Source organism: Hemicordylus capensis, chromosome 3 (assembly GCF_027244095.1).
Source record: "Hemicordylus capensis ecotype Gifberg chromosome 3, rHemCap1.1.pri, whole genome shotgun sequence".
NCBI lineage: Eukaryota > Metazoa > Chordata > Lepidosauria > Squamata > Cordylidae > Hemicordylus > Hemicordylus capensis.
Genome location: NC_069659.1, coordinates 323,570,220 through 323,593,005, shown reverse-complemented (window position 1 = coordinate 323,593,005; position 22,786 = coordinate 323,570,220). Strand labels below are relative to the sequence as shown.

Sequence of the window (22,786 nt, the reverse complement as noted above, 5' to 3'; positions counted from 1 at the left end):
ATGTTAAGCTTTTATAATGGTGGAATGTTTGTGGTTATTAATCTCCTTCTTATGCCTTATAATTAAATACAAGCTTGTCTTTCTCCATGTGACACACAGCATAGATACAATAATACGGATTGTAAAATATTAGCTGCTTGTCTTACCATTATCATCAAAGCCATGAGTGATTTCATGGCCAATGACCATGCCAATGCCGCCATAATTCAAGGATTTAGGCTGAGAGGCACCAAAGAAAGGTGGTTGCAAAATGCCTGCTGGAAAGACTGCAAAGAGAGGTGACACCAGAGATACAGCTTTAGCATTGTGTACTTTTGCAAAATTAAGCATAAAGTAAAACAAAACAGATCGAAGATCCTCAGACCAGATTTGGATTAGTAACTCATGACAGCATGTAGGATTGATCCCCCTAATCTGTCCCCCACACCCATCTTGCTCCTCAATCTACCGGGTGCCCTTTGCATGCATGCCCAGCAGCCTCTTCAGCCTCCTGCAGTCCAAGATTGCAGGGACATGTGTGTGAATGATGTGGTCATTTGGGCAGGGCCAAGCCTATAGGTCTTTCCCATGGAACTGAAAACACCAGTGCTCATCCAGTGAGCCACATGATCAGCCCTGCCTATCATTCACACATGCAACCCTGCAACCTGAGACTGCATCATGCTAAAGGAGTTCCCACATTGCTCAGAGTAAAGGACCTACTCTACTTTACCTTGCACCTTCCAAGCTCACTTGCCTGTCCTCTCCATTCCTGACCTGTGCAGAACAGGAGGAGACCTAGTCTCGCAAGCATGAATTGTCCCCATTTGCTAAGTAGGGTTTGCCCTGGTTTGCATTTGAATGAGAGACTACATGTATGAGCAGTTTAAGATACTCCCTAAGAATATCTGCTGAAGCTTCTGCATGCTGGCATGCAGAAAGTTCCAAGTTCCCTCCCTGGCATCTCCATGATGCCTGAGAGAGACTCCTGCCAGCAACTGTGGAGAAGCTGCTGCTGGTCTGTGTAGACGATACTGAGCTAGATGGACCAATGGTCTGACTCAGTATGAGGCAGCTTCCTATGATTTCCCTCATATCCCTATTCCCTGTGTCAGGTTTTTCCTCTTTGTGCTTGGCCCTAGTTTTCTTCATTTCCACACCTCTTCCATGCTTCTCTTCTTCACTGTATTCTCCCCCACTCTTCTTTCCCCCAGGCTCTGGTTCTTTGCCCATTACCTACTCTTTCCAGTTCCCTACAGCCTGCTTTCAGAAACTTATCTGGTCTCTGAAGCTTCAGCAGACATTTCAGGATCTGCTAAATTGGACCGATGACGTTTTTCCATAATCACCCAGCTCCCAGAGGAACTGATCCAGATGTTGCAACAAACAACAGTTAACTTGTTCAACTCTTTCCTCACACTAACCATCAAAAGTATGGTTTTGATGGCTTTCCCAAAGTTTGGGCACTGCTCTTGTTGGTTGCCTACATAAGAAAGGCTGAAGCAGCTACTTAAAGGCAATGAAGACTCTTGGAGTGCTGCCATTTTGCATTATCATAATCTGCTACAATTGGCAAATACAGTGCAGCCTAGCCAGGAAAAACAGGAGACTGCCATTCCCCTTAGGGAATAAAATGATCAGAACTTGAGGTTAAATCCGATACAGCCTCTACCATGTTTTGGGTTGGAGAATAATGTTATACACAAATACACACACACACACACACACACACACAACACAAACACACACACACACGTTAATGGTGCCTGCTCTGTAATTTGATGAATTGCTTTGTATTTCAGCACTTGAAAATGTCAAAACAATTTGATGTTAACTGTGTTACAGAAACCTGACTCTAACGGATGAGACATTTATCCTAGGCTAGTTGATAAAAAGCCAATGCTTATTGTAACACTGACAAAAATTGAGCAACCTCAAGCAATGTGAGAAATAAAAAATATCCCTACGAGGCCCTTGTTGACTAGCAAGATATTTGTCCATATCAACAATAAATATAGCTGGCTAGGGAATTGAAATTCTTTTCCTGGCTGCCAATTTAAAGACTGTCAGGGGAAACAAAATCAAGATTTTCTAAATACTTGTAACTCAAGCTTGACCACAAAGACCTTTGCTATAATAAGTTTATGTACGTAATGTGGGCACAGCAAAATTAGCTTTTTTGAATGGAAGAATAAACATTCTTCCTAATCTGTTCCTTCATTTTCTCTTAGTTTTGCATAGCAAAATATTTCACTTTGTTACTATCAACATCTTTTACCACTGCCCTCAAGGACTGCAGCCTCATTCTAACCTAAATTATATCACTCACGGTATCTGTTCATTTCCACCCATTTTCCTCCACGCCAACTGTGTGCAGGATTTGTATACCTGTATACCATACTTGAGTTTGAGCTTGTCCTCATTAAGCTATAATTGCAAGCAATATAATTTGCAGGGCTTTCCTAGGATGCATTATATTTCCATGTAGAACAGAGAGCTCTATGACTTAGGAGGACTAAAAGTGGTGCAGATGAATCCAGATTCTAAAGCACACTGGACTGCCATCCAAATGCCCCAACTTTGGTTGCAGTTCAGAGATACAGTGAACTGTGGATCTCCTATGTGAGAAGCATAATCATTTGATGTATATTCAGGGATAACCTAAAAGTTATTTTCTTCTTTCACAAATTTAAATAAGGAGTTGCTCCTCAAACTTTTCCTCTGTCTTTACCCATGTTAGTTACAAAAGCAGTCATGCCTCATTCTTTGCATTGTGTTCAGTGGACCTACCCTAGAAGTTAACAGCTCTAAAACACGCACACGCATGCACATGCGAAAAATCCATCTCAGTGAGCAGAGCTGTGTCTGTTCAGGTTGAACTACACTTTCTGCTGCGTTAATCAAGTGTGAAATATAATCCCAGAATAGTTTTAAACTGCCACTTTCATTTCTGGAGTTATTGCTGAGGGCAGTCAAGCATGCACAAAAACTGACATTTTTTGCACTAACTGAATAAAAATCCACCACACATGGGATGGCCAACCGGACCGGTTGGCACCCTGATGATCTGAATGCTCGGCTAAACAGCAATGCAAGACGGAAGTCATTCAATATTTAAAATATTGAATAACACATTTAATTTTGCCACTCTCTTTCTTGCGTAAGCATTAAATAATTCCTCTTTTGCTAGGTATGACAAGGATTGCAGCATCTCACCCAGTGTTTTATTTATTGATAAATTACAGTTGAAAATTACTCATACTGAGGTTAAATCCAGACAAAAAGACGGACATGTTGCTAGTCAGCAGAGAAGTCAATCGAGATAGGGTGATTCAACCAGCTGTGGATGGGCTGTACTCCCCTTGAAAGAGCAAGTGTGCAGCTTGGCGGTGTTGCTGGGCCTGGCTCTGCTTTTGGATGCTCAGGTGGAAGTGGTGGCCCAGGGTGCCTTTGCACAGCTTCAGCTAGTGCACCAGCTGCTGCACTTTCTCAAGAAGGCAGATCTGTTCATGGTTACCCTTGACTTAGTCACATTGTGGCTGGATTACTGCAATGCACTTTACATGGGGCTGCCCTTGAAGAATATTCGGAAACTTCAGTTGGTGCAGAATGCAGCTGCCGGGGTTCTCTCTGGAACTGCTCGCTTGGAGCATATTACACCTATTCTGAAAGAGCTGCACTGGCTGCCAATTTGTTTCTGGATACAATTTAAGGTGCTGGTAATGATCTTTAAAGCCCTTAACTGTTTGGGACCTGGATACCCGAAGGATTGCCTGCTCCCAAGGGTTTCTGCCTGTTCAACAAGGTCATCACGGGAGCCTTTGCTCCATGCGCCAATATTGAGAGAGGCTAAACTGTTGTGCACGTGGGACAGGGCCTTCTCTGTTGTTGCCCCCAGGCCCTGGAATGTTCTCCCAGTGAATGTCCGCTCTTTGATGTCTGTGACTGCTTTTAAAAAACAACGAAATACCTTTATATTTTTTCAGGCTTTATTGTATTTTAACTTTTGTAAACCGCCTTGGGATGCCTTATGCCCCTGCTAACTGAGCAAAGGGGCACCTTTTTAAAGTGGCAATTCTCTTTATTTAGCAGGTGGAGAGCAACTGGCCCTATCCATCCCCAGCACAGCACCCCTCCAGTGGCTGCCGCTGGTGTCTATCTTATGTTTCTTGTTTAGATTGTGAGCCCTTTGGGGACAGGGAGCCATTCTATCTATCTATCTATCTATCTATCTATCTATCTATCTGTAAACTGCTTTGGGAACTTTGGTTGAAAAGCAGTATATAAATAGTAGTAGTAGTAGTAGTAGTAGTAGTAGTAATGAAAGGCAGAATAAAAACTGAATAAATAAATAAATAAGTACTTTTAAAAAATCCACATGGCTTGCTTCTTGCTTAGCTGGCAATGTAAGTGCAAATGGCTATACCAAATTATGATTATTAATGCTACAAAACAAAGTTAAAGACTCAGTGGATCTGTTAAAAAGAAGTGCTTGGGAACAGGGGTGTAGAGAGCATTTATATTGTCTCTTCTGAGGGAACAAAACATTTACAATCCCACTTGCAACCTACTGTTTACTAGTAGGGCTGTGCAAGAACCAGTTGGATCTGAACTGGTTCGAAATAAGCAAGAGGCTCTTTGAAATCTGAGCCTAAGTATGGTGTCCCCCAAGGCTCTGTATGCTCTCCAATGCTTTTTAACATCTACATGAAGCTGCTGGGAGAGATCATCAGAGAATTTGGAGCTGGGTGTTACCAGTATGCTAATGACACACAGATCTACTTCTGCATGTCAACTTCTTCAGGAGTTGGCATATCCTCCCTAAATGCCTGCCTGGAAGCAGTAATGGACTGGATGAGGGAGAATAAACTGAAGCTGAATCCAGATAAGACGGAGGTACTTATTGTGCGGGGTCAGAACTCTAGAGATGATTTTTATCTACCTGTTCTAGATGGGGTCACACTTCCCCAAAAGGAACAGGTTCACAGTCTGGGAGTACTTCTGGATTCACACCTCTCCCTTGTTTCTCAGGTTGAGATGGTGGCCAGGGGTGCTTTCTATCAGCTTCGGCCAATACGCCAGCTGCGCCCGTTTCTCGAGATCAATGACCTCAAAACAGTGGTACATCTGTTGGTAACCTTCAGACTCGACTTCTGTAATGTGCTCTATGTGGGGTTGCCTTTGTACGTAGTCTGGAAAATCCAGCTGATTCAGAATGTGGCAGCCAGGTTGGTCTCTGGGTCATCTCAGAGAGACCACATTACTCTTTTACTGATGGAGCTACACTGGCTGCTAATAGATTACCAGACAAAATACAAAGTGCTAGTTATAACTTACAAAGCCCTAAACGGCTTAGGCCCTGGGTATCTAAGAGAGCGTCTTCTTCACTACGAGCCCCACCGCCCATTGAGGTCATTGAGGTCATCTGAGGAGGTCCGTTTCCAGTTACCGCCAACTCGTTAGCTGGCTACACAGAGATGGGCCTTCTCGGTCGCTGCCCCGAGATTGTGGAATGCGCTCCCTGCTGAGATATGATCCTCTCCATCTCTGGTAATTTTCAAAAAACACTTGAAAACCCATCTTTTCGCCCAAGCTTTCTCAGCTTCTTAAATGTTTAGGTTTTAATTTCTGGTTTATTTTTAAATTTTTAAATTGTGTTTAGTTTTTGTACATGTTTTTAATTTGTTTTATGCTATTGTTAACCGCCCAGAGATGAAAGTTTGGGGCGGTGTACAAATTTGATAAATAAATAAATAAAACTGGTCTGCTGTGAACTGGGGCGGTTCAAGTGGTTCAACTGTGAACCAGAATGCCCTTCACAAAAGGGGGCTGCCGCTCCAGGCAGCTTCCAGGTGCAGCAGCATCCGCCCCCCATGCACTCCCTCCACGCATTCACGGGAGGCAGGTGAGTGCCAGTTCCCTGCTGCCACACCTGGAAGATGTCTGGAGCAGTGGTATCACTGGTAAGGACCTACTAAATTACTTTTAAAGGTGCTTCTCACCCCCCCTCCCTGGCACCACCCTCACTGGCCTTTAAACCCTCAAGCCAGTTCACAGACCCATGGTTTAGTCTGAATTCAGTTTTAATTCAGACTGGACCACCTAAATCAGTCCATGGGCACCCTTATCTATATATTTAATTATCTTAAAGATACCCGCCACTAATCCCATGTGTGGCAGCTCTTGCGAGAGTTTGCGAGCAGCTGCCTGGATAGCAATGGGGATGGGACGGGGGAGTAAACAGCGGGGAGCAGGAGGTGGCTGCGGGCCAGCCTGGCCACCAGGAGGAAGAGGAGGCAGTGGCAGTGAGCCAGCCCGGCCACTGGATGAGGAGGAAGAGTAGGAGGAGGCAGCAGTGGGTTGGCCTGGGCGCGAGGAGAAAGAGGAGGGAGTGGTGGAGGTGGGCCAGCCCGGCCGACGGGAGGAGGCTGCCACTGCCTGGAGTAGGTGGGTGGGTGGGAGGAGGTAGAAGGCCGGCTTTCCAGCTGGCCCGCCATCCAGAAAGTGGGGGGGGGACAGAAGTGGGCTGGGGGGGGAGAAGAAGTGGGCCAGCCGGCCAGAAAGCTGGGCATGTCGAGGGGGGGGGACAGGCAGCGGTGGTGGGTGGGCCAGCCGGAGGTACAGATGCTCTGTGCCCAGCCCAGCTAGTTTACTAGTATTCCTCCTCATCCAAAGTATTTTTCAATCAATATGCTTATTAGGGGGTTGTTAAGGAGGCTACTTTAAAATTAGGGTTTTTCTACTCTTCCAAAGTGTTCAGTAGCAATTCTGATCTATATCCAGTGTCAAAACTGGAGAACAAAAAAACATTCTGGGATCCACTCTGGATTAGTTCGTCTTGGATAAAAGACCACGCTTTTGTGAACTGCATCACCCTTTCTGTCTCCCACTTATTTTTTGATGTGTGGAGTCTGTCAGGTCGATATTTTCACATTTTTCAAAGGCAATCAGAATGGAAGAGATGCTTTCTTTTCAAAAGGAGAATCATACTAAAAACATTTGGCTTATATCACAGGAGCAGAAATCAAGGAAACCGCAAATAAGAAAAAGATTTTAAGACACCACACAAGGATATAGCAAGACTTCCTGCTGCAGATCAAGAATGTGAAGTATCAAAATGGGAAGGTACAATAAATGGGATAATTCAGTATTAAGATGCTGAGCAGGAAAAGGGCGGACTCACACATAACATGGAACCTACTAGTCGATAGGGATGTGCCCGGACCGGTCCGGAGGCCATTCTAAAGTCATCCGGACCGGTCCGGACCTGGCCGGTTCGGTTCAGGTGGGAGGGTTGCTTTAAGAGCAGGGAGAGGGTTTACTTACCCCTCCCGCTACTTTCCTGCTCTGGCGCCCATAATTTTAGTAGTAATTGGGGCGGCAGGATACCTCCCTGACGCCCCTTCCCCCTTTCGCTATGAAAAGCTCGTAGGAGTCCTCTGCGCGCACGTGCACGCCACAGAGACGTGAAGACGTAGAGGACTCCTGGGAGCTTTTCATAGCGAAAGGGGGGAAGGGGCAGCAGGGAGGTATCCTGCCGCCCCAATTACTACTAAAATTATGGGCACCAGAGCTGGAAAGCGGTGGGAGGGGTAAGTAAACCCTCCCCCTGCTCTTAAAGCAACCCCCACCCCAGTGCTGGACCACAGTTTGGCGGTTCCGTGCACACCCCTACTAGTTGAGTCAGTAACTGACTTGTCCTTGATTGTCTCAACCCACACTAAAACAGGAACCTGAGGTTCAGTGTAACCAAGATTTGAAGTTGTCTTACTAAACCAAATGCTGCTTGACCTGAGGTGTGCGATATGCTTGAACCCATGCTCTTCATGAGCCTCTGGTTTATTCCAGGTAAGCCAGCCCCTTTTGAAATAAAGGCCAATCGCTGCAAGGTAGCTGATGCAGGAAAGGCTTACCAGCTGAAGCACAGTACAAGGCAGCCTGGGATAGCATCCAGGGCCTCCCTGGGAGGCAGGGACAGGGGGCATACCTCTGATTCAACTTGGCTACTTCCAACACACAAAGGTATGTGACAGTCTGCATTGCCAACTTCAAGTTCCCTCCATATCTTGGGCTGGGGGAATATCTCAGGTTCCTCACTATGTGTGAACCTGGCCAGAGTGGTGGGTGAGGAAACACAATAGAATCAAAAGTCCACTTCCTCACCCAGTTGACAGAGCTGGTTCAGATGTAATGCTAAACCATGATTTATTACTACGTGGATGAGCCTAAGGAACCATGGGCTCATGAGCTCCCTCCTCCCTCACTTCTCATAAACAAAAGAAGAGTGAAATATTTTGCTTTCATTTTAGAACAAACCATAGTTCTGTGTGACATGCAAATTATGGGAACTGCAGTTTGTTAACTAATCAGCATTAGAAGAAGCCAGGATATTAAAGTACAGTTTGATTCTGATTTGGTAACCTGGCTTGTCCTAAGTTAACATATGTAAAAGAAAGCTGTGGTTTGTTCTTCAATGAGCACATAAGCTTTTCATTCTTCAGCCCTCTTGTGCAAGACAGGAGGGGAGGGGAGGGGAACACAGAAGCCTGCAACTCCCCTAAGCTTATTCATGTAGTGCTAAACCATGGTTTAGTGTTACACCTCGCTTCTAAGAGAGGCCCAACTTACCAATTTGATTCCTGCTTGCTGAATAAAAGGCATTGACTACAGCTGCTCCACTTATCCACCTATGGAGAATGTGAGAGACAGATGGAAGGGTTAATGACAAAATCAGTGGGAGGAGAAATTTAGAATGGCTTTGAATTCTTCTAATCTGGATGGGGAAAGTCACCAGTTTCCCATGTCAGGGATCTACTTCATGGAAAGGTCTTGAGCACAAGCCTCCTTGAAATGAATGTGTGCTATGCAAGAGCACACAAGGGTAGTATCCCATTCTATTACAAGACTACTCATTTGAACCAGCATTCTGTTCACCAGCATACTTGTCTATCAGTTCAGTAGTGAAGATGGGCTGGCAGTATAAGTGAAGGCTGTACAATGAGCACTGTTTTTATATTACATCAGTCTTCCTCTCTGAGATTTGTTTTGAGAACAAGCACATGGCTACATCATCCTGGCATCTCATTTTAGAAAAACCCTGGGAATATAAGAACTATTTAGGATGGATAAGACCAATGGGTGATCTAGTCCAGCAAAACTGTTTTCTCTTTTCCAGGAGTGTAGAAGAGCAGCAAGATTAGGTTAACCATCCCCCATTGCTTGCTCCCAGAATAAGTAACCAGCGGTATACTGCCTCCGTCCAAATATGAAGGGTGTTCTTTAGCTGCCATAGCTGGTAGTGACTCAAAGACCTAGTTTTCATACATTTGTCTAAACCAAAAGTTCTCAAACCTGGTTCCCCAGATGTTGCTGGACTGCAGTTCCATCATCCCCAGCCACAATGCCCTTTGGACTTTGTGTCTGGGGAAGATGGGAGATGTAGTCCAACATCATCTGGGGAACCAGTTTAGAACCATGGTCTAATCTGTTCTAAAAAGATTTCTTTTTAGAACTCACTGCTGGGTCTGGGAATGCTGCCAGGGCCACAGGGATGTGTGTCTCTGCCATCTCCCCCTACCCCTTCCGGCCTTCCCTCGCTCTTCAAAGAGTCACTTTGGCCCATTTTCGGGCCATTCTACCCTTCTTCCAGTGGGGGCAGCCACTGTGGAGGTCACCACACATGTGCCCTGGCCATTTGCATGGCCTGGAGGCCAGGGTGCATGTGAGGCAGCCTCTAAAATGGCCACCAGCAGCAGTTAGGGATGGAAAGGTTCCAAAATGGCCCGAAACTGAAGAATGGAGGAAGGCTGGCAGGGGAGAGGGTAATGGCAGATACTGTTCTGCGGCAGCACCCCTGGACCGAGCAGTGAGTATATATATATAACCTTGGAACCTGCAAACCAGCTCTGAGCTGTCCTGGGGGGTTCAGCTCGGACTGGCTCAACCTTGAGCTGGTCCACACATCCCTACTACAATATCTTTTTAAAAGAATACTGGGGCAATCAGAATTCTACAAAGCACTCTAGATGTGGTGCACCATAGATTTATATAACCGCATCATGATAGGATATTACCCCTGTTAACTTGGCAAAGAGGCACCTTTTAACGTGGTGATTCCCTTTACTGGCAGGGGGAGAGTAACAGTACCTCCAGTGACTGTTGCTGGTGTCTGTCTTATGTTTCTTTTTAGATTGTGAGCCCTTTGGGGACAGGGATCCATCTCATTTATTTATTATTTCTCTGTGTAAACTGCCCTGAGCCATTTTTGCTCACGATCCATGAGACCCGCTTTTTCCCACACTGTGGGGAGAGCCCTGGGTGGCTGGATTGGCCGCCCACACTATTGCCTGCTCTGCTCTGGGGGTCTACTTGTGAGTAGGTGCGGTGCGAAGCCACGCTGCGGCTACTCACGATCCAGAAAACCAGGTTTGCAGAGCACTCGCTCCGCAAACCTGGTTTGGGGGCAGGGGTTCTTGAGCGGGTTACCCGCTCTAGAACCACTGGGTTTGCAGCCGAGCCTGATGGTTCTGATGATCTACAAAAATCCTAGCCCGATTTTTGCAGATCGTCAGAATAGCCCCATTGTCTACACACAGACTGGCAGCAGCTAACCATGTTAAAAACTCTAGCTGCTGAATTTTTTACCATATGAAGTTACTGAACATTTTTGGAAGGAGGTCTCATATATATGTTGGATGGCAACACATTAAAGGTCCATTAAATAAAACATTTAGGAAACCTGTTTAAATGGAAGAAATGTGTGCCGATACTATGGGAATTCTAAACCCAGATTATGATCTGCCTAAAATTTTATTATTATTATTTTTAATTTATTTAACACATTTATGTACCGCCCCATATAAAATATCTGGGACCAGGGAGACCTGAGTGCAAATCCCAATTCAGCTATGAAACTCACTGGGTGACTCTGGGCCAGTCACATATCTCTCAGCCTAACCTACCTCACAGGGTTGTTGGGAGGAAAAACATAACCATGTACACTGCTCTGCGCTCCTTGAAGGAAGAGCAGGATATAAACATCATAAACTAAAAACCCGATGAAACAGGTGTGTTTTAAAAAGTCATTTAAAAACAAGCAGAGATGGGGCAATTCCGATTTCATTTGGGAGTGTGTTCCAGAGCCTCAGGACAACTCTAGAGAAGGCTCGATTTTTGGTCGCCACCAAGGGAGCTGGTGGCAACCGCAACCAGACCTCCCCCAATGATCTTAATAGGTGGCTGGGTTCATGAAGAAGAAGGTGCTCTCTTAAATACCCTGGGCCCAAGCTGTTCAGGTCTTTTTGGTAATAACCTGCACTTTGTATTTTGCCTGGAAACTAATTGGCAGCTAGTGTTGTTCTTTTAAAATAGGAGTAATGTGATCTCTACAGGGCATTCACATGTTAATTGCCCAGAGCCTAAAGGTGGGAAATGCGGAAAGAATCATATACTTCTTATGTCACTCTATTTTTTGAATGGTTTTTAAAGTGATCATGTGCTAGTCATCATCTGTGTAAGACGGTGGTGGCCAATCAACATCATTTACCTAGCATTTTAAAAGGATATCCCTAACTGTCCTACCCAGATGGCAACAAGCACACAATCACTTTTTGCCGACACATAGCCAGTTCTCAGGAGCACACGTTGGTCTGGAATCCTTGCTGGAAGCTCCTCCTAACCAGCTTTTGATCATGTAAATGGGGTTAGTGTTAATCAGGGTCAAGAGCCTGGGAGTGGGCCCAAATCCTGGTTAACCATAGTTAACCATAACTATGGTTAACCATAGTTAACCAAAATCCTGGTTAACCATAGTTAAGCCTTAACCATAGTTAAGGTCGCTGCTGCTTGGCTTCAGTTAAGGCCTGAGGGAGAAAGCAGAGTAAATTTGATCCCAAAAGGAGATGGGTTGGATGATCCTGTGACTCACTCATAATTTCTTAAGCACAGTTAGGAGTATGTCTGCCTGGCCTCAAAGAAGTTTCCATTCTAGTTATTTAATAAGAACAGTACCACAGCATAAGGAAAAAATAAGACCTTTCCTTTCATGCTTGCTGTATTACCAGAAATGGAATGCAAGACACAGAAACACCCAACTTTGCTTTAACACCACCAGGAAGTTTTTCACAAGGGTCTTTTGAAGCAGAGCATTATATTGACAGATTGAACAAGTACGTACTCTTCCTTGTCCACCTTTTCTCGAAGCTTCTTCAGTCTTTCTTTCTGGTTAAACTTTAAGTTCTGAATAAGGTTCTCAAAATATTCATCTTCTTTGTAATTCAGCTTTAAAGAGAAAGAGAGATGGCTGTGTCATTTGCGAGAGTGAGCTGAAGGCCATTGTGGCTGGGGATGATGGGAGTAGTTGTCCAACATAATCTGCAGACCCAAGAAGGGATGTGCAAACAGGTTTGATATCAAACATGTTCGATGTTGAACCAATTTGGTGTGACTGTTTGGTCTGAACCCAGACGGAACCCTGCCCCCCCCCCGGGGTTTGCAAGTTTTTTGTTTTTTGTTTTAAATTGTTTACACTTACCCCCTCTGGGGGAGTTGTCCGAGGTGGCGGGGAGTTCATGGAGGTCCCCCCTCCCCCTGCTGGCCTCCCTTATTTAAGAAGTCAACAGTTACCCCCTCTGGCAGAGTTGTCCGCAGAGGCCCATTGCGCAGGTATGGCAGCCTCCAAAATGGCCACCATGCCGAGGGGGAAAGGCCAAAGAGTGGACAAACTGCCAATTTCTTAAATAAGGGAGGCCAGCGGGGGGAAGTGGGTACTTCTGTTGATGCCCCTGCCACCTCAGACAACTCCCCCAGAGGGGGTACGTGTAAAACAAAAATTTAAAAAACCCTCACAAACCCCCATGGACTGGATTGGGCAGAGTTCAAGTGGGTTCTGGACTGACCTGGCCCAGTCCAATTTGAGTCCAGTTCGGACTGAAACTGAACCAGACCAGCCGGTTCAGTGCACACCCCTAGACCCAAGTTTGAGAACTCCTGGGCTAGAGCACTGGACTTGACTTGGGAAGGCCTCAGTTCATATCCCAACTCATAGTTCCTGAAGATTACAGAGTAGCCTTAGGCATATCCTCCCCCCGCCAGTCTAGCCTACCATATCAGGGGCAGGGGGCTATTAGGATAAAAGTGGATGGCCTGATAGGTACTGTTTTGCACTCCTTGGAGGAAAGGAAGGATTGACATTTTTTTTAAAAAAATTCTGGCTTGAGCATGGAATTCCATAAACTGAGCTCCTTATTAAAGTAGAAAGTTAGAGGTCTTTGAGGAATTATGTGGGGAAGAAACAAAAATACTGCAAAATCTTCCCCCTCTCTCAGCCCAGTAGAATGAGAGTGCTGAGCCCTGAGACTGGATGAGTAGCTTTCAGCTCACCTAGCCATGAATGTCAGCAGTCTAGCACTTGCGTGCAAATGTACCGATAATGCTCGGAACACTTGGCACTTCGACAGCATTTTCTACCTAAGGTCAAGGTGGTTTATGTAATCTTCAAAGTAATCCTCATAATATTCTAAGGAGAGAAGTACCCTGTTGACCTGCTGATCGACCACATTTGTTATTAAGCTATCTGACAAATCTGTAAATATCAGGTAATTACTTCAGTTTACTGGAAAATTCCTTAACATGTGCATTTATCTCTCATTCTATTTATATTCCTTGATTTATACCGGGAACCAATTATTAAGGCCTTTTTTCCACAGCAGTAGCTTACAACTAAGCCACCTAAGGGCACAGCGGGGAAATGACTTGATTATCGAGCCAGTGGTTGCTGATTCGAATCCCCGCTGGTATGTTTCCCATACTATAGGAAAGGCCTATATCGGGCAGCAGCAATATAGGAAGATGCTGAAAGGCATCATCTCATACTGCGTGGGAGGAGGCAATGGTAACCCCCCTCCTGTATTCTACCAAAGACAACCACAGGGTTCTGTGGGCGCCAGGAATCGAAACTGACTCGACGGCACACTTTACCTTTAGCTGACAACTAAAGCTACTACTGGAATGTCCAACTATACCAGTCATAGTTTGATGTTACTTAATGAGGCTGTTCACATGCGCAGTCCTACCCAGGCTTGGGTAGCCCTACCTAGTTAGAGCTGCTCGTGTGAAGCACCGGGATTGAGGTGCTGCCTTCTTGAGTAGCCTAGGATTTTAACCTGCCCTTTCACCTGGGTAAAAGGGTGTGAGTGCATCCTTTTACTCAGGTACGGGGTTGTGTCTATGCTCGGGCTGCACACAGCCTGAGCAGACACAGAGTCAGGTGTCTAGAGTGCCTGGCTTGAGGGGAAATCCCTCAATGCACCACACTCCTTGTGTGGTCCATTTAGGGATACCTGGAGGCTGGGTTTCATTTTCCTGGCCTCCAGAGTTCCATGCTGCTCAGAGCAGTGCAGATCATGTGAGCACATGAGCCGCACACCTCACAGAGGACAACCAATCGCTGCCTGAGCCGCATTCCAACCGAGCCACATGCCACACAAAGGACAACCAATCATCTGGGGGTGGGGGAGGTAGGTTCAACCCTGCCTTCCCCCCTGCCCGCCCTCCCTGCCCCTGTAGCAGTTGTGAGAACAACCTTATTTTATATGGATTTACAACCAGAAATCCAACTTCTGAGTGCCCATGTGAAGGGAACAGTAAAAATTATTTAGAGATAGGCTGATAAAAACAGTGAGCTCCATATTTTTATGAAATGCGGTGCCCTATGTGCAAATGCTTTGAGTGAAGGGAAATGGTATAGCTAAACAGTTTTTTATCAGCATAAACGCGAGTTTTCCTATTAGAATCAGTTCATTGTTATTTGCTTTTGCAATAGACCATAATAATATAGTGACAGAACATCAATTAAAATGCTCTGTTACAAAAATGGCAGAATTCTAAAATTCCAGATAATTGTTAACATCAGGTACACAGCGCTCTTTGATGGAATCAGTTCCCACATTCACCTGTGAGTCCTTGAATGATGAGATACTGGAGACATCTGCAGACATGCCAAAGACGTGTTCGCAAGTCCTGTCCCAGCTGTGACGTACTGAGAAGCTTCACACTGCTATACACTTTCCAAGCTTACATCATTTGGCTAAAGAGCAAATATTGTAAGTATGGTGGCTATTTCCGTGATTGGAAGGCTGGGAAGTCCAAGTCTTCCAATCATAGAAATGGCCACCATCACACTTATAGCATTTGGCATTCAGACAAACACCATAAGGGTGGAGAATGTGGGGACAGTGATGCTTCTTAGTGTGTCAGTGCCCGGATGGGGCTTGCCATCGTGGTCACAGGATGCAGTGTGAGAGTACAGAGTCCCCCCCCCACCTTTTTTTGCATGTCTGAAGAGGGCTGAGGTGATGTGCATGTATGAGCTAGCCTTTAGGGCTATGGACAAGGATGTACAAAGAGCCCCAGGAATGCTTGATCAGTTGTACAAAGGGACAATGAGCAGCTGAGCTAATACTCCATATTTGATCTTTCATTATATGTTTTTGACTTAGTGATGGGTGGGAAACATTGCTGATGCACTTTGGATTAAATGGCTGCAATCCGATGAGGCAGCCCCATCTGTGCCCTTTGGGAGGGGAAAGTGCCTTAAGAACATAAGAACAGCCCTGCTGGACCAGACCCAAGGCTCATTCAGTCCAGCATCCTGTTTTGCACTGTCGCCCAACAGATGCCCCTGAGAAGCCCACACACAAGAGGCAAGGGCATGCCCTCTCCCCTGCTGTTGCTCTCCTGCAATTAGAATTTAGAGGCATTTTTCTTCTGAGGCTGAAGTGTGCCCAAAATCAGCTTTTTCACTTGTAACAACAACAACAACAACTGTAATAATTTACTACATTTTTTATACCTCCTTTCTGCCTTGACAAAGGCACCCAAAGCAGTTTACAATATTAATAGTAATAGTACATGCTACTATTTGGGGCTAAACTCTTTTCAAAATCTTTGTTAAAAATATGTTTTCATATGTACTTACTTCTTTGTATTCTTCATTGAGCATGGTATCATTCGTCATGATCTCATCAGGGTAACCGATTCTTTCCCTAATAGCTACAGCCTAAAAATTGTGGAATAAATGAAATAACGTGAATATAAACATCATAGAGTTGGACTGAATTTGCCCTCAAACACAGGGGTTTTCTGTTTCCTCCTCCAGATGTTACAAACCAAGCCCATTCAATGGACAGATTTCTCTGCAACTGATACTTTGTATCTGATGCCAGTTTTAAAAGTTTTACTATGAGCAATGGGAGAATCAAGACATCTTTGACACATCCTTGATATGAAGGCCGCAGTAGAAGCCACTGGAGTCCACTGAGACAGTTCATAAGAGGGAGGAATGGTGGATTTGAGCCTTGTTGCTCCACAGTGTGCACACAAATACCCCAACAGTGGCAGGAATGGATACTGCAGCCCATCTGCCCAGAAAGAATCAGGTGACTTGGGGAACCACTAAGATACCTGCTGGACCTATAAAAAAACTCTCCTGGGATTGGCTGCAGTCTGAGCTTCTTATCTCTGCAAGAAGGTGCTAAGCAGTCTCACTCCTGTATCTTCACTCAGGGAAGATGTGACAGTCCTCACCCTGAACTTTAATACTGAGCATTTATATCAAAAGTACAACTTCCTGTATTTGCTCATATAATTGATGCTAAAGCCACACAAAGTCCTTCCTTTCTTCACTCTGAAGCGATTCTCACGATTGCCAAAAAGCGGGCTAAGGGAGCCTAGCCCACTTCTTGGCAAGTGTGAGAACCACTGGGCTCCCAGATGAGCCTGGTGTCTTCAAAGCAGTTAACCTGCTTAACTAGCCCTCCCCTTAGACGAGGTTAGCGTAGTGAGCGCTCCAGTAACCCCGTCTTTTTGATCGTGTGTTGCCGCAGTGTGGCTCCACACCATGGCAACACATGAGGAGACCCCCGCCGGGAGGCTAAAACAAGCCTCCCGGCCCAGGGCATCCTGGTCTGACTCAGTATATGGCAGCTTCCTATGAACCACCGGGGGCCGCACAGCCCCCGATCCCCACAGCCCCGCTGACTATGTGACCAAGCCTGCTCTCCCTGCAGAACGCCCTCCAGAGAGTCTCACCGATCGTGAGACTCGCCTCTCTGTCTGCTCCAGCTGTGTCTGTGGCTTCCAAAGTAAGCGCTAATCTATCAAAGGAGATCTGATGCCAGTCAGGGTAGTCAATGCTGGGGCTGGATGAACCAATAGTATGATCTCCTATTTTTATCATGTTTACTTATAAAGCTGCTTTAAATTAACAAAGGTCCACCTAACCCAGCACAGTCTGTGGTTACCAGCTCTGAATGAAGCTAATCCTAGATATCCCCCCTGCCAACTTTCCCCTAGTATTTTTCACAATATTAAGCCATTAAACTATCCAGCATTGTTTTCAATAGTCACTTGGAGATGGATGCTGATTTTTGGGGACTCCAGGCCAATCCTAGAAGGTTGGCAATTCTAGGGACATAGGAAGCTGCCTTATACCGAGTCAGACATTCACAGACTGGCAGCGGCTTCTCCAAGGTTGCAGGCTGAAATCTCTCTCAGCCCTAACTTGGAGAAGCTAGGGAGGGAACTTGAAACCATCAGCTCTTCCCAGAGAGGCTCCATCCCCTAAGGGGAATATCTTAGTGCTCACACTTTTAGTCTCCCATTCATATGCAACCAGGGTGGGCCCTGCTTAGCTAAGGGGTAAGTCATGCTTGCTACTACAAGATTAGTTCAATATTTTCTACACTGACTGGCTAAGACTCCCTGAGGTTTCAAACAGGAGTCCCTCCCAGTCCTACCTGGAGATGCCAGGAAGTGAACCTGGGACCTTCTGCAAGCAAGCATGCAGCTGATGTTCCACTGAGCTATGCCTCAATCCCCTAAGGGGAGCGTCTTACAGTGCTCACATGTAGTCACTCCTCCAAATGCAAATGAAGGAAGACCCTGCTTAACAAAGGAGACTAGGAGGCTCTTCTCATGATTAAGGAGAAGAGCCATGAGGGGTTTTGCGAGGAGAGCAGGCTAAGTCCACTCTCCTGTGTTTTTATTTAATGTTTCAAATTTTCTGAAAGTGTGTTTTATTTTCTCTTTTTTGTAAATGTAAATGTGTTGTATCATTTGTTCAAAGACTGTAAATAAATACTAAACTAAATCGGGCTAGGCTCTCCTAGCCCAATTTCGCTTGATCGTCAGAATAATTTCAATATATGCTTGCTATGACAAGACCAGTTTTCCAGTCCTCGTCCTAACTGTCAGCAGCATTCAGTGATTTTAGGTAATTCATAACTCTTTTGCCTAAGAACTTTTAACTGAAAATGGAGTTGGCCCTCCACCTTCATCCACTTAGTCAGAAATATGCTTCTTCACTGAGTATGATGCTTTATATCTCTTCCAGGGGAAAATAGTTGGGCACATGCAAAGGTGAGCACAATGCTGCAAGCTGTCCTTCATTATTCACACTTTTACTGCAAATAGCGACTAGTTTTTGTCAGGTATAAAAAGCTGACCATCATGAATAAGCCCATATGGTATGTGAAGAATGCTGCAATTGTTTCCCTCACAAATGATTCTTTTTCGTGGATAGTTTCTGCTGCTCTGTTCTGGTTTGGGAGAAAGAAAGAAAAAGACTTTTATTGACTTCCAAATTATAAAATCTCTGTTTAAAGGAACAACTTGCCTTTTCTTCTGCTTTCTTTTTGGTTTCTGCATCCATCCAAGGGAGATCATCTAGTGTTCCTATAAAAACTTCACGGATCTGTGTAATCATATCTTGCACCTGAGACATACAGTACAATAAGATTAAATAATTTTGATTATTCATAGGTCACATTCTAGCATGCTATGTTCCATTTGCTGCTGATGAAATATTGGTTGTTGGTTTTTTAAGGTTAAAGATAATGGCCAAAGGTTAAGCTTTTGCCAAAAAATGTTACCAAGCACTCCAAGTGATCCAAGTGGAGAACAAATTGAATTTGAATCTAAACAAGATGGAGGTACTCATTGTGGGAGACCGGAACTTAGGAAGTGGTTTAGATCTGACTGTTCTGGGTGAGGTTACACTTCCCGTGAAAGATCAGGTACGTAACTTGAGAGCTGCATCAATTTCTTGTGACAAATGACCTTAAAACAATGGTGAATATGCTGGTAACTTTCAGGCTTGACTACTGCAATGAGCTCTTTATTGGGCTGCCTTTGTACATAAACTGTACAAAGTTTATGCACAATAAACTTTGTACAGAAACTGCAACTGGTGCAGAATGCAGCAGCCAGGTTGGTCTCTGGGGACACCCGTAGAGACCACATTATTCTTATTTTAAAAGAATGACACTGGCTGCCAATTAGTTCCCGGGCAAAATACCAAAGTACCAAATGCTTTGTTATTACCAACAAAGCCCTGAATGGCTTGGGCCCAAGGTATTTAAGAGAGTGCCTTCTACTTCATGAACCCTGCTGCCTATTAAGATCACTGGGGGAGATCTAGCTGCAGTTGCCACCAACTTGCTTAGTGGCGACCTAAAACCCGGGCCTTCTCTCAAGTTGCCCCAAGGCTCTAGAACACACTCCCGCATGAAATCAGAATCTCCCCATTTCTGGTTGTTTTAAGACAACTTTTGAAAACACACCGGTTTCATCAGGCTTCTTGTTTCTGATGTTTTAAAATTTTATTTATGGTAATTTTAATCTGTTTTATATGATTCTTAGGTTTTAGTTGTTGTTTGTTAAATTGTAAACCAACCTGAGATTTTATGTGGGGCGGTATATAAATGTGTTAAATAAAGCAAGCAAACAAGCAACAAACAAACATTTCTATGCATTCTGTGAAGGACATTCACTGAAGGCATAGACATTTATCTATTTTATGTTTAGCTGTGTTTGTATTTATTTTGGAAAATTGTTGCATTGTTTTTTAAAAAGCATGTTTAAAACTTGGTCAATTTCAGCCAAAGGTTACAAAGTCAGCCAAGGAAAGAGAAACCTAACATTTGGGTACAACTGAAACCTAAAATTAGACCAAAAATAGAAATCAAGGGGACAAGAAGAAAAGAAACCAGTACTTTCCTCTTGATGGGCTAAAGGTTACAGGGGTGATCAAGTTTTAGGACATAAAAGTCAGGCCAGAAAACATGCCAAGCAGTCAAAGATCCAGAAAGAGACTGAAAAAGAAAAAGCTGAGGGGGAAAGGATCAGAAGAACTGTAAGACCTTGGTTAGTTATGGAATGAATCAGTTATGGTTGGATGCATTTATCACTTGTTATTTTATACTCTATTCCTCATATGGTTTTTTAAAATATGCAGTTAGTAAAACCTTAACTTGTTATAGATGATACACTTTGGTATCTGAGTGGTTTGTTTGTTTCCCTCCCCACGTTCAAGAGCCATCCCACTCTACTTAAGGTTACAGTGAGACCTATCAAGGTTTTGGGGTTGTTTCGCCGAGACAGTCATAGAAAAAAATGGTTTCTACCAGTAAAAGTCATAGGAAGAAAGATGTATAAAGATGGTTTTGCTCATCTCCTCTCCTGCTTACAATGTAGGCCAGTGCCAGATGTGACATCTTCACAAGAAAATGACGATGCCAGTGTAACAGTAAATCAGTGCTACAACTTGGTTTTAATGTCAGGTATGGCTTCCACCATAGAATCGTGAGGATGGCTGTTTGGTGGGATTGCTGGGAATTAGAGGTCCTAATCTCAACTGCACAGATTACAAATCCGTGGAGAGACAGAAAAACCTTTTAAATCAGTTTAAGTCTGCAGCAGAGAGGCATCCTAAGACTTCTCTGGGAAAATGTAATGGTTGCTAATCCTTCCTGAGCTGCTGCCTTCTTATTCATTCGGTGGACCATGGGATGCTACAGCCTGACAGGATGAAACACTTCAATATGGACATGACCTCAGTCTGCTGCTTAATGCATACATCATCACCATCATTATCATCGAGATGGGTCTCACAATCAAGGCAGAAACAATGCTAGTTTGGGATTTCCCTGTGTCATGTCATTCCTGCTCCTAATGGAGACACTTCCTGTACTCCTACTTCTAGCATTCCAGGATGAAGCAGGAACCCCCCTACCCCCCAGTACATGACGACATGTCTCTGTTTTGGTATCCAGCAGCCATCCGATTTCCCCATTCCAACCTGAAACTAGCTTCTGTTGAACTGTCTAGAGTGCATGATCTGAGTGAATGAACTGATGAAAACGGTTAATGGTCTGAGAACATTACCGTGTGTTTACTGTTTCCAGAAAATGCTTCCATCACATACAGCTTTCCCACAGCATTCTCCATATTGCCATTAACGTAGTTTGCACAACGGCGCCAAACAGCAGTGTCGGAGGTTGTGCCATAGAGCACCTGTTGAGTATAAATGTTAGATAAATTAAGGACACCAGCAGCAAGACAAACATATGAGCTTTAGAGAGGCATCATATCTTCATGGAGTGCTTTGAATTACTACTACTGTTTATGGACGTTAAGTGGTAATTGGTGAGGAGCATGGGTTAAGTGAGTACATGTGACCCTCTCCCAGGTTCCTCTTTGCGGGAAGTGCTTATTGATCCAACAACCTAGAATAGCATAAAAAATCTGTCCTCAGTAGAACAGGAATATGCATTGGTAGCAATCTGTTCCAGCCATCATCTCTGGGAGAAGAGGGACCCAGTGTGAAACCATCATCCATTCAAAGCTTTATCCTATCCATCTTAGGTAGAAAAGGACCTTATAATGATCAAAATGATGAAAGTCTTGCCAGATCTGATGGAACTACCCATGATACTTTATACATTCCACAATTCAGTGTTGCTTTATGAGCTCTTCCTTTTCTCCTCAGTGTACTTTACAGATGCTTTCAGGAAATAAAGAGGGCAGGATTTAGTCTTAAATGCAAAACTCCAAAAGAGATCAAGGATGGCCTGTGAAATTTATGAAAGAACTGTCTTGAAGGGAAGAGGTGTCATACAGATTCATAGCATGTATCTCCCCTGCAGAAAGAGCTCCAAATCAGTTTCACAGCTTGGCATGCAGACCTTTACAGCTAGAGAAATCCTCTGTGAGGACTAAGCATGGTTTCCTTCCCAGGGATTGTGAGGCAAGTAAGCGTGTGTCCTTGGGCTGCTTAGGCTCTGCTTCAGTGACCTTGCTACTCTAGGTGAGACACTTAGACTGAAGAACTAGGCTGTAGCAGAGAAATGTGATACAGTCTGCTTAGCAAATATCAGATCACTCCTTCCCAAAGCAACGTTTGTTTCAGAATCCATTACAGAGGTGTGTGCGTGCATGCGTACACACACACACACACACACACACACACACACACACCCCTGTATATTTTAGATTTTGAAAAATATATTACAGATGGGGCAATCCAGAGATATTCTGCAAACAGAAAGATGTTGCCCCTGTGGAGATGGCAGCATACAGGGGCTGATCCATCAGAAAATGACAAGGGGTGCTACAGGAAATATGCAACATGGCTCCTCATCACTTTGTGGCATTCACCTCAGGACATGAAGACAGTCACTAGCTTAGGTGGTGAAATATTTTTAATTTTTATTTTCAGAAGAAATTCTCAGTAACATATGTACTCCTCACTGACCTGCAGATACCAAGTTTTGCATGGACAATTCTGCCACTTATATTAGCTGACACTTTTCTTACTGTTTCCTTTTCTTTGCACGGAGGAAAACAAGTCCAGGTCTCCATGGTGGTTCCCTCACTCTGTAACTTCATTCAAGTTCTGAGCAGGGGGAATCACATGGCTGGGACTAGAGGAGGAGAGCCAATTGAGTTGCTCAAGCCTTTGACCCTTTTT

The 22,786-nt window shown here is 44.5% G+C and overlaps 1 protein-coding gene across 1 annotated transcript in view; it reads right to left on the bottom strand.

The window, feature by feature from the left end:
• LOC128350829 (neprilysin-like) overlaps window positions 1–22,786 on the bottom strand; it is an 89,765-nt gene that overhangs the window by 19,443 nt on the left and 47,536 nt on the right. Inside the window, exons 12-17 of the mRNA XM_053309601.1 lie at window positions 21,202–21,330; window positions 18,653–18,751; window positions 15,956–16,036; window positions 12,155–12,258; window positions 8,608–8,666; window positions 147–266 (exon numbers count right to left, since the gene is read on the bottom strand). Coding sequence (XP_053165576.1) covers window positions 147–266; window positions 8,608–8,666; window positions 12,155–12,258; window positions 15,956–16,036; window positions 18,653–18,751; window positions 21,202–21,330 — 592 coding nt within the window. The remainder of the gene's footprint in view (window positions 1–146; window positions 267–8,607; window positions 8,667–12,154; window positions 12,259–15,955; window positions 16,037–18,652; window positions 18,752–21,201; window positions 21,331–22,786) is intronic.